The sequence below is a fragment of the Meleagris gallopavo genome, chromosome 9, assembly GCF_905368555.1.
Source record: "Meleagris gallopavo chromosome 9, MGAL_WU_HG_1.1, whole genome shotgun sequence".
Taxonomy (NCBI): Eukaryota; Metazoa; Chordata; class Aves; order Galliformes; family Phasianidae; genus Meleagris; species Meleagris gallopavo.
This window is the reverse complement of record NC_139412.1, coordinates 2,751,254-2,763,784: the sequence shown is the minus strand read 5'-3', so window position 1 is coordinate 2,763,784 and position 12,531 is coordinate 2,751,254. Positions and strand designations below refer to the sequence as shown.

Genomic DNA, 12,531 nt, shown 5'->3' with positions numbered 1-12,531 from the left:
TAATCTCTGTGTGAGCATGAGATTCCCCAGCACTGACCACAGGGAACAAGGAGGTAGCAGCTGTAATGGGAAAATGCCTGCCACCTCCTTCATAACAAAGTGGGATTTAAAATAGAGAAAGCACAGAAAAGAGTGATCATCAGGTCTTTGCTTGCTTCTTCCTCCTATCCAGGAAAATCCCATTATTAAATAGCAGGAGGAGGAAAGATGCCCTCCAAGGAGCTTGCTAACTTGTATTCATTCAGCTGCCAGCTATTCTACAGCACTAACGAACAGGCAGCATTCATCTCATCTCAAATGCCTCACACTTCTCCTTTGCAGCTCATTTCGTTACAGCAGGTACATGTTTTAATCATAGCTTCATAAACTGAACTCTTCAATACGAGCCTTATCACTGATCCACCCCACAATCTATCCCCAGGGGGAACCGAGTCTGTTGGGCAATGGGAGCAACTCTACACCCCCAGCAGAGAGAAGCGAAGGGCTGTGAAGGTCTCAGATACCCCAGAGAGGCTTCCTTCTGTGGGAGGGTTCCTACAACATCACAGCTGCCACAATCCCAAATGCACAAATCTCTCCTTGCTGCCACAGCTCACAGCCTGACCTTGGTTTTAATAGCTACCCTGATCACTGTGTGCTGCGTATACCAGTAAGCATCCCTGTGGTATCTGAACGAGGGTAAGCAGGAGTCCTTGCCTTATTTCAATTCAGCTGTTGGAAAGAGCACGGAGAAGGCATTATACTCCTCTTGACCCGAATGACCCACAGTACTAATGCTGTGATTGCCGCCGTTCACAGTTTAAGAACAGAGATCATCTGCTCAGAGGGCAGCCAACCTCACTCCACCAGCACAGGGGCTGAGCCGACCACTGCTCAGCTCTGAGCCCTGCTGCACAACGTTCCCCAGACCTCATCCTTGCACCAAGCTGGCACACTCCTCACCATCCTTACAGCTGTTCTACCATTGCTGCTTCTTGTCATCATCAGAGCTGTTCTCAAGCCAGCAGAGCAGCTCATCAAACAGGGCCAGGACAATGCTGCAGACACAGAGTAACAGATGCTCCTCACAGATTCACAATTAATAAAACGAAACCCAAATGATGACAAATATGGCTTTGTAAAAACATTTCCCAGCTTGTTCCAGAAAAAGCCAGGTAAAAATTCCGAATGTACAACCGACAGTCACAAAATGTAGGAGTAAATGAAAAACAATGCTGCGTTTGTGTTTAATATCTTGTTTTCTTTCATGAAAGTCTATGAGACTGATGGAGATTACTGGAAAGGTGGAGTTTTTCATGGCTTTTTTCCGCTAAGAAAGGAAATAATTCTCATTCTGTTTCACAACATTCTTGTACGAGAAGAGATTTGATTTCCTTCAGAGACAACAATCTCAGTAAAGGAAACATGAGCCTGCACGCCGTTTACTTTGCCTTTCCACATGTGGGACTCTCAGCGTTGAACACAAGTGGAGTCATGTTTTTCTGCTCGTACCTGGGGGTGTTGGGAGCCCTTCTGGTGTCAGAACTGGATCCAAAGACTGCTGTGAATGATGGTGAGGGCTCTGCTAACGCAGGTGGGCTTTGGCCCTCACCATCACCCTCTTGGCGTTTGCACACAATGAAAAGATATCATAGAATATCATAGAATCGCCCAGGTTGAAAAGGACCACAATGCTCATCCAGTTCCAACCCCCTGCTATGTGCAGGTCACCAACCAGCAGCCCAGGCTGCCCAGAGCCACATCCAGCCTGGCTTTGAATGCCTGCAGGGATGGGGCATCCACAGCCTCCTTGGGCAACCTGTTCCAGTGCATCTCCACCCTTTGGGTGAAAAACTTCCTCCTAATATCCAACCTAAACCTCCCCTGTCTCAGTTTAAAACCATTCTCCCATGTTCTATCACCATCCACCCTCGCAAACAGCCATTCCCCCTCCTGTTTATACGCTCCCTTCAAGTACTGGAAGGCCACACTGAGGTCTCCCTGGAGCCTTCTCTTCTCCAAGCTAAACAAGTCCAGTTCCCTCTTTCATAGGAGAGGTGCTCCAGCCCTCTAATCATCTTAGCGATCCTCCTCTGGACTCATTCCTAGAGCTCTGCATCTTTCTTGTACTGGGGGCCCCAGGTCTGGACTGCACGTGAAGCAGGGAGAAAGAGGTGTGTGCCAGGCATACAGCCTACAGCTGTCACAAAAGCTGCCTGTGCTGCAAAGGCAAGAACACTGCTGTCCATGCTAAATGCTGCCTGTTTAAGTCCATTTCTTTGCCCTCATGCTTATTAGTAGGTTGACCTGAATGTTAGCAGCTGCTGTAACTGTGCATTAGTATTAAAGAACTGACTCTCAGAAAAAAAGAACACTAAAATAATTCTGTTTGGCTTCTTAACAGAAGTGTCTTGCAAAATGCCTGCGTGCTTCTCTAATAATAACAGACAGTGAGCAGCACAAACCCCAGCAGACAGCAGCCTCTTGACTTGCATTAAGAAAGAAAAGGCACTGGTTTTCAGGAAGCGAGCTCTTCAGCGGCAAATTGAAGGATGTCATCTTTTGAAGCATTCAAAAACATACAAATTCCATATTCCCCATATGTCAGCAGACTAATTGCAGTGCATTTCATGTGCTAATGCAGTAACAACACACCTTCAGGGATGGATTAGGCCTGGTTTTATCGAAGTGTTCTAACAGAACAACGGTGCCAGCCCTGTGTTGGTTTAAAGGCAAAGAAAAAAGAGGGCAGAACTTTGAAGGATCTCTCTGCCTGCAAAGAGCACAACTGCAAACAGAGGAACACAATTACTGCCTGTGCCTGAGCAAGCTGCTGACCTTTACTTAAACTTGTAAGAGCGCTGAACAACCCAAGCCCAGAAGGAAAACTAGTAAATGCCAGTAGAAGACAGAAGAAATAAATGATTTTCCCACCTGCCCCTCTATTTTGCTAAATTAGTTCTCTTACTTTGCTAAAATCACATAGCAATGCCTGACCTCATGCCCAGGAGCAGCAACCTCAAGTAGGACACAGCAGTACTTCCCTTTCCTCCAGGAGTGGATCTGCTGGGATGGTCAATCCATCTTCTGCACAAAACACAGACTGTCACCACCTGCTGCTCTCCGTGGTAAAATATTTCACTGGTGTTTGATGTCAAAAACAAACTAATTTCAGCACCCATGACAGAAATGCCATGGCAGCTCCCTTGCTACAAACTCAGCTTTTCAACTGCGATGGTCTTCATCACCCTGATAACTCCTGCCGATGTGCCAGAGAAATTGATGCTCCCTTGGGAATCAAGCTACAGCAGCTCAAGCAGAAGAATAGCTTCAGAGAAAACAACCTTGGAGGCAATTTAAACAGATGGGAAACGAAGGCAGAAGAATCCTTAGTGCTGTATTCTAAGCCATAAAGCAAGGGTGATGACCAAGGAATAGGCCACAAATAGAACAATCCTGCTTGGTAAGAAAGGTCTCAGCAAAATCCTAGGAGTGCATTAGACCCTCCAATGGTTGCCTCCCCCATTAGTGGTGTTTTGGCCAACTTTTCCATGAAACGTGACCAAAGCTTTGTTTGCTAACTGGGGCCTGCAAACAAACACATGGGTGTGCAATCTCATCCTCAAGAACAGCTGAATGAATTGCCCATGGCAGCCTCATCCATCATTTCCATGCAATATCTGTCCTTAGCCTGTAAGAAAAATACAACTCCTTTTAATACCAGCAATGCCACTCTAAAAATGTTCCATCAGTGAGACAGGGAGAGGCCCAGCTGAGAGCTGAAAGCCCTGTAAGGACACTGTTAGGATGACATGCATGAAGGAGGCTGCACAGCCTGCATCTTTGATGGTACTTTAATGCTATTTCCTCTATCATGAGATGTACATGTAGAGTCTGACTGCCTCATTGCTCCTTCTGAATGCTGCATGGCGATCTCCTCTCTCTCTTTAATCTAACAGGAAAAATGGCCCAAGGTCACCTGTCTCAGGGCAGGATAAGAGAGTCAGGTACACTCTTATTTTTAGTGTAAACCTTTCCACCTGCAACAGTGCAAAGCCTGAAGCCAGGAAACATCCCAACTCTGCCAGCAAGCTCATCGCCATAATTTATTTTCACTTTCAATTGTGTGGCCATTTTCGTTGCCTGCATTTCTATTTGCAGCTTCTGCAGAGCACTGTCACAAAAGCTCTGTTCACAAGGCACTCAGCCCAGCACTTCACAGCACCCACTTTTCTCCACCCAGACACAGAACGTCGCTTTGGCTCTGTTTGCTCAGACACAGGGCAGCTGACTGTGACGCACTTTAGATGCAGAACAAAGAGGACATTGGAACAGATCCATTTGCAAAGCAATTGCCAACAGACAGGAGGACCTCTCGTGTTCCTCTGCTTCAAAACCCAGCCATGAGTTTCGGCTTGTGCAACCTGCCAAATTCATAGCTCAGTGATCAAAGAATCTCTATCATATATTTTGCTGCCAGCATTAACATTTCAGGAAAATGGAATGCAGAACTCCTCTATTCATGAGAGATGTCATGCTTTTTCCTTCTGATTTTAAATTCTATTGGGGAACAGACTTCAGGATTCTTTACTTGGGATATATTTAAAAGCCTCTTCGGTCCAACTGAAGCAGGATTTGGGAAATACAAACTGACTGGCCTGAACTTTGTTCTACTTAGGATTTGTTACTTGATTTCATGCAGTGATGCACAGATTATTTCGTGATACTGATACTGAAGGGGGGTGAATTTGCTCAACCCATTTCATCCTCCTGAGAATGGTTTGAGTTTTCATCAGGTCTTAACAAGTGACATGTGGGGTGGAACTGGAGGGTAACAAACCTTAGGCAGGTTCTTCTCTTTCATTTCATGTTCAGTTGATTCCTTTGTCTGTCACAATTCTGCTTTGGTTTATGAAGTAAAAATACTTATGCTAAATAAGCTAGAGACGTACCAAGAGTGTTTTTCTTTCCCTGATAATGCAACCTCATTGAGAAACTCTGAGTAGAAGGATAAATGCTATCACATGAATTTGGGAGGGCAGAAAACCAACAGCATTTCAGTGCCCTGCTGCTCCACACCCTGAACAGAATTATTGATTCTGCCTCCACCTTCAAAAAAAGGCATGCAAGGGAAGACTTCCATGGGTCAGCTGTATCTACAGCAAAAGGGATGAGCAAAACATCACCAGAATCCAGACAATGCAGACATCTGCTGAGAGATCGCTCACTGCTTCTCCCTAAAAGCCTTTGGATGCTGGGGATTAAATCAGCACCCAGTGTCCCACTGATGGCTCAGAAGCCATGCATCTGCAAAAGAAAAGTGCCCTTCCAGCTCCCTTCCAAGCTCTCTTCACATCCTATTGTGAATGCAGAGTGCTCAACATCACACCAGACATCTGGGCAGGTGTGAAGCAATCCAAATCCACAACAGAACAAAGTCACCTTACCTGTCCCAGTTCAATACTTTTGCCCTCAGAAAACAGTAGAGCCTGCAGTGCTCCTGATTTCCATCATCCTGAGCCACCTCCACCTTCAGTAACTCCAGGAAGAAGCAGCCCTACAACTGCTTTCCATCTATTTGCTCAGGCCCCAGAGCTGTGTGCCAGTCTGCTTACTCGGTGAACTACACATGAAGTATTCTTCATCTGACTTCATTCGGACCCACCATCCAAATCACAGCTCAGCCCTCAAAGTGTTTGTGCAGGCTCCCACGTTCAGCAGCAAGCTTATCCAAGGATACATCTGCAGCACGCAGACAAAAATGTGCAAGTTTGCTCCAGCAGTGGGAGCAGAATGATTCCATCCCTGGGCTTTTGCTGCTTGATGCTGCTGACAGATGAACAGGGCCCTGCTGGCTGCCGGCTGCTCTCTTGGAGCCCCAGTGCAAAATGCTTCATGGGCTCGGAGCTGGCTCTGCCTGAGAGTCCTGCAGGGGAGGCTGTCTGCATGCAAACGCTCATGCACTGAATTCAGCACCTTTCTTTCCTATCTCAGAATGAATTTATTAAATCCAATGCAATTTCGCTGCGGGTTACGTTACACATACAGCAGGCCTGTACCACATGAAAGTGTGTTTCTAACATGTTCCTGCTATACTCATGAAGAGAGAAGGTGTATTTCCTCTCTTTTTTTTTGCTTGTTTCCATCAGCACTTTCCTTGACAAGCTTCTTCAGAAGCAGGCCCTGCAGCACCCAGACATCAAGGATCACACTACAACTGGAAAGCAAAAACCAGGAGAAGTTCAAGCACCTGAAGCATTATTTTCCTCAAAATACCATTCAGGAAGTGACAACTGCTTTACAAAAGAAAAGGTAAACATTAAATACTTGTCAGACTGCTTTTTCCTCAAGCAAAAAAAAAAAAAAAAGGCAATGCAACAGAAGGAAGAGGTCATCCAGCCTTTCCCACCTTGCCCCAAATGTCTCTTTTATAGACCGCGTGGAAATAATTCTACCCCAAATGTTTTTCTTCACATAATAAAAAATACTGCCATCATCTTGCTATCATTTTTCCTTTTCTTATCTATTTTACTGCTGCTTTATTTACCACTTCTTTTTTTTTTTTTTTTTTTTTTTAATCAAGGTAACACGAAATTGTCATCTTTTATGCCTGCTCCTCATTCACTACGACTTCCAACTCTCCAGCTCAGCCCCAGCAACAATCTGGATGTAGTGGAAAGTAATACATGCTATAAAGCCTGCACCGGAGGCCATAAATACCTGGCAGTTAGCTGCCATCAGATCCACACTGCCTTACTTAAACTGCAAGAAGTTTAACTGCGGCAACAGCAGCGTAGACCTCATTTGTGTTGGCCGGGTTTTATGTTCAGATTCTTTGCTAATGCTATTTTCTGCTTTGTTTACACTGCAGTGTTACAGTTCCATTCGTCTGCGCTACCCTTGTTACTGGCATATTGATATGCACACAGCAGCAATGCTTCTGCACGGGATGTGGTGGGATTCTGGCAAACGACCACTTACTTTTGGCACCCACCAACCACAATAAAAGATTTCTATTTCCCAGTCATCATCTGTTATATTCAGTCATGCAGGCCAGGTAAATTAATTTGAGTACCCCCTTAAAAATCCTAAATGAAAATCGGAGGAAGACTGTTATTCATTAAGACACAGTTAAGATCGTGAGCCGCATTGCTTACCTATGGATATGGTCCAAACTGCAGCAATTTTCATAATAGCCTTGGTGCGGGAATTGAAGCGGCTGTGCTCAATGGGATTGCGTATTGCTACATACCGATCAAGAGAGATGGCACAGAGATGCATTATAGATGCAGTTGAAAAGAGCACATCTAGGGAAATCCATATAGGGCACAACTGTTTAGGCAAAGGCCAAGCATAATCTGAAACATAGAGAGAAAAGAAATGAAAGGAAAAAAAGAAAAGGAAATAATTTGGGAAGCTAGGCCATCATTTCCGAGAGCTTTTGGATATTTTCACTCTACAGTACCAGAAAGGGGCATGTGCACGAGGCAGACAAGGAAACCCCTCTGGGGGTATCCCCCCAACTCTGGGTGCTCCACAAACCCACTGCCAGTTCCACACAGCTGTTTTCCAAGACTCATTCTGGCAGTAGTTAAACACGAAGAGACATTAATTGGGCAATGCCTCAAGGTGACCGTTCCCACTACCATCCTCTTTTGCACTTTTCTCCAAACGTTCTACCGATATTCCATTTAATTATCATTGGTTAATCACAGTTTTTCAATGGATTACATAGTGCTGGGTAAGATGAGCTTTAATCAGATCGATTCTACTCCTTAGTTTCTGTCTTCCCAGGAGACAGGTAGCCAACAGCTCTCCTACAGACAGTCCAACCACCAGCCAACGTTCTCTACTTCTCTTAAACATTCTCCCCAGCTGGTTTCCCTTAAAAACAGAGCAATACTTGCCGCCTCACGTAGCAGCTGGGATTGAGTGGCTGAAGTTCAAAAATTGCTTTGGGGGTAGAACTGAGCGGTACTGTTTGGAGGAACAAGCAGACCAGCAGAGAGGACTGACAGCCACGTCCGACAGCAGCTGGCACACAGCTGATTTGGGAAACTGCGTTTGTGAATTAGTTTACTTAGGGCTGAAGCACGGCCTGAAAATAAAAGTGACCCAGAGAGATCCTCAGGAGGCACCGGTATTTCAATTAAAGCTCAGAGAAAATTGATTTTTGGATGATACTCCCGTGTGCTAATGCCCAGAATGGATTGCGTGAGATCAGTGGTGCGTCCTTGCCAAGCATTGGGCTTCTAGCACACATAGCAAAATAAATCAACAGTATCTACAGCAGCTGGAAACATGAGAGATTTCATACTAGTTGCATAATGAGATATTCTTGTATCTTCATTCAGAACACAGATATCTAAAGCAATCTTGAAGTCTACCCCAAGGACCAGCGACGTCATTCTATGGAACCACTGTTACAGTAAGAAAGTTGCCACTCCATGTTATCAATCCCAAATGGAAAGAGAGAAATATCAGGCTCAGAAAGCATATTTTGAAACAAATGACTCAGACAAAGAAAGACCCATATTACCTCACATACAAAAACATAAGATGAATGGAAGCAGAGGAAATGATTAAGAGTTGTCCTGATGGAGCCCATGAACACTTCTCAAGGAGCAAAGCAGAACAGCTCAAACACAAGAGCTCATTTAGCACTGGGAAATCCACAGAACTGCTGAGTAACTCACAGAACTCACAGCAGAAGAGCTCAGGCCTGGGGAGATACGCCTGTTCTTCCAGCAAATCTGCACCACGCCTGCTAGAGGGACTGACGTTGGATGGGTAGGAAACTGACACTGGATGGATATGAAAGCAGCAAGCATTTAAGAGATCCTTACCAAACGAAACTAAGTGCTGTGCAGCTGGAGCCTCTCCACTTCAAAAAGCACCTCTGCTCTAAAGATCCATTGAGCTTGGTTAAATTATGACTTCATGAAGCAATGATCGCATTCCAAGCCTCCTGTTCTCTGTTGCAATGACCTTAGGACATCATTGCCATTAACCTGCAATTTTCAGAACTTTAGGTAAGCACACGTCCGATTTGCTGTTATGTCAATGATGTCCTTTGAATTCCAGTTCTGCCCCCTGTCAGCAGCAGGAGGCTCACACTGCTGCAGCACTTCAGTGAATGCTCCAGGGGAGAGCAAGCCTCATCCCCTGCAGGTGGTACAGGTGCTCTCATACAGCCCTGGGCTTTTGCTGCCAGCCCAATCTAGAATCCATTCAGTCCCCTTGCTGCTTTTGCATCTGAGTTGAAGAAAAGCACTGGGGAATGTGCTGTGATGGATGGAGCAGTACTGGGGAACACACTTGGGGCAACCGTGGCTGTGCAGCACTCTCTGCCCAGAGGGATGCCAATGGGATGGCTGGGTCTCCCCTCCAGGCAGGCAGCCAGAACACCTCGGGTGTCCCCAGAAGGCTGCAGGCTGCCCTGTGTGTGGGAGCACAGCCACGGCACAGGCACCTACTGACTCTTGACATTTAACCAGATCTGGAAAAGGTTTCTACAGCAACCACTTTCCCATCGTTGCTGGATGATGAATAGCCTTTGCTCCTTCCTTTCAGCTAGCTGAACACTTCCCAGAGCTGATTCCCACTGGAACTACTTCTGCTGTTGCTGCAGACAGTGGGCAGTGGCACTATACCCAAAGAATTTAGAGGAGCAAAAGCAGCCATAAGTGTTCATACTCATGGGGAGAGCTGAGGTGCTCTACTGTCAGCTCTGGCACAGCGTGAACCACTACCTGCCCCGGAGCGAAGTCCTTTCTCACACATATCTGCAAACAGATGAGAGCAATGGTGCCCAGAGTTAGCACCCAGATAAGCTGTCAGGATGTGTGTAAAGACAGAGGTGATCTGAGAGCCTTCCTAATGGCTGACCCTTTCAGTCTGCAGCATCCCAAGGCACTCTGTTGCGCTGCTGGCTGAAAAGGCAGTTAAGTGAGGAGATGTTTTACCTTCCCAGGAAGTTTCTTAAAATGATCTGCGATAATAAAATGCCACTGGAAATGTGTGGAATGGCAGCTTGTCATGCATGATTACACCTTGATGTGAAGGGCAGAACATAATATCCTATCTCAGAACACAGTTACTTCCATGCAAGCATGGTGTGTGTGTTTGAAATACACCTACACAGCGCATGAAGCCAGCGATCTGAGCCAAGGGAAAAAAAAGTTGATGCTATTTCTGTTGAAATAAATGTACAAAACATAGGGAACGTATCCCGTGACTGAGTCAAGATGCAAACAAAGACTGAAAAAAGCAATGTTATACATTTAAACCAATCTTATCCTCAAAAAGGCTCTATCTAGAGAAGGTAACATTTCTCTAATTAGTTCTATTTTCTCTCATTTCACAGAATTTCATGCACAAATGGTAGAAATTACCATATAATTAGAATTGCAGAGGACTGAATGCAATGAATTCTTGGACCACAGCTCTTCTAAGCTTTAGTAAATGCATCTCCAATTGAAAGCATGCATCTCAGTCTAAATTTGCCTCTGGAAAGAATGAAACGGTGCTAAGCACCTGGATAGCAACACCCGAATTCTGTGGAAGAAACTCTGAGTTTTGTGCTTTGAATTAATCTTTGCCATTGAAATCAGTCTAACATTAAATGCATTGGCTGGTAAAGCTGATGGAAGGAAATTAGGAAATTAGCAGGCCAGAACAAAGGGAGATATTTCTTCGCCTACTGCATGAACCAACTGCAGATTTTTTTGCCTCCAGACATTTGATGGATGCTAGAAGTTTCCACTAGACAAATTCGTAGAGAAAAGTATATAGAAGTCTATTGCAGCGATATTGTTTCTAGATCAGAGGTTCTGGCTCTGATTAGGATAAAAAACCAATGTGTGGAATCCTATAATCCTATCCTACGTATCCAATCTTCAGCTTCCAGTGCTGAAGAGCATCTCTTGGAACCCATGTGGCCAAGGTTCCTCATCTCATGGGAAACATGGGTCAAAAGACTCATACTGAAGCAGGAGTCATGGTAAAAACCCATGGTGTGGGTTTTTTTATTTACCACCCACACTTCAATGAGCTGAAAAAGCAAGACGCAGTTCTCATGTGTCAACGAACAGCTGAGGTGGCACTAAACATTGGCAGCAAAGTACAGAAAATCAAAAGCATTTTGGCAAAGTTGTAGACCATCTCTGTTTGCAGATAATTTGCTGTCAGATGAGAGTGCCCTTAATTTTTTTTTTTTTTTTTTTGCGTTTTCCATCAAGAAAGATGGCAGCAATTAAATTTAATTGCTTTTGTCAGAGGTTTTATATATATATGGGTTAAAAGCGTTGTATAACATCGTTGTCGTGGTCATTGTGCACGAGAGTCAAAATTAGAGGCAGTGCAGCAGGAGGGGACTGAACAATCCAAAACACAGCGCATGAGAGCAACATTAAATACGTGCAGTGGTAAAACAATTAATCCAGGCTGTAGGAGAATAGCTGAACCGGAAAAAAGCATTTGAACCTGTGGATGAAACGGTTGTGGGATTGCAAAATAGACTGAAGCTGATACAAGAACCCCCTCCTCCTCCTCCCCAAAGGCTCCAATACGATCTCATGAGCTTTCCACAGCTTTTTGTGCTCAGCTGGAGTAGATGCCATTTGGCGAACACATACACACAAACACACCCCGCGTTACAAATGGTCTTGCCCACTCTATTTACATTTAGAAAAGTTGCTACTGTTTGTACATATTGACTGCTTTATAGCACAATCTGCCCCAGGATACCTCCAGGGAATATGCAATGCAATGCTCAGGGCAGAGCTGGTATGATGCTGGGTGACAAAACACCTGCTTATACCACGATAAAGCAAAGAGTTATGTAATATTCATCACTGTCACTTCCAAAATTGTTCACGGCAAACACAGCGAGCTGCAGCAGTCATTTCTTTTCCAGCCATAAACAGGAATTTGGAAAAGGCTCCAGAAGAAATTTATTGTGTTAAGCCAGTGCTCTGTCACTGTTGTGACAGATAAAAAGGAGAAAATATCCTTCAAAATCACAGAAAAAAAGAATAAGGCTCCCGATTACACTTTATATAAATAAGCATATACATATCATGCACGTATAGATCTATATGCATTACATATACATAAACGTATATAAAGCATACATAGAGAAAAACACAAAGCCAAAAGGTGCAGAATAAGAACTAAAGATGCTTGCCAGTTCAGATACAGCCTCTCTCAACGTTTCTGTTGGCTTCACCAAATCTTAAAAATCACAGAATTATTTCTTACACTGGGGTTCTAGCACGTACTGCCTCATTTTAACTACTGGTAGCCTCGAACTAAGTGAATTAAAAATGGAAGGAAGTCATTATGTTTGAACTAAACTCAATCCCAGCACCGTGCATCACTCCCAGTTGTTAAAATGGCAACAAAACATGGGCTGTCTATAACGTGTTCACTGAGGCTACCTTGGTGTATCTGAGAGGAGCAGCCCAGAAGGCATGGCCAAAAGATGACGCTTTCTGGTAGATTCTGCATCTTTTCAAGATTCTCTTACCCACTGCAGGGAAATACACTATT

At 44.6% G+C, this 12,531-nt stretch overlaps 1 protein-coding gene across 2 annotated transcripts in view; it reads right to left on the bottom strand.

Annotated features, from left to right (window-relative positions):
• The window catches only part of HTR2C (5-hydroxytryptamine receptor 2C), a 72,022-nt gene that overhangs the window by 6,184 nt on the left and 53,307 nt on the right, over nucleotides 1-12,531 (bottom strand). Inside the window, exon 3 of one of the 2 annotated variants that reach the window (XM_031554613.2) lies at nucleotides 7,137-7,337. The exons of the other annotated variant lie outside the window; for it this stretch is intronic. Within the exon in view, the coding sequence (XP_031410473.1) occupies nucleotides 7,137-7,337 (201 nt within the window). The remainder of the gene's footprint in view (nucleotides 1-7,136; nucleotides 7,338-12,531) is intronic. 2 annotated transcript variants of the gene reach the window in all.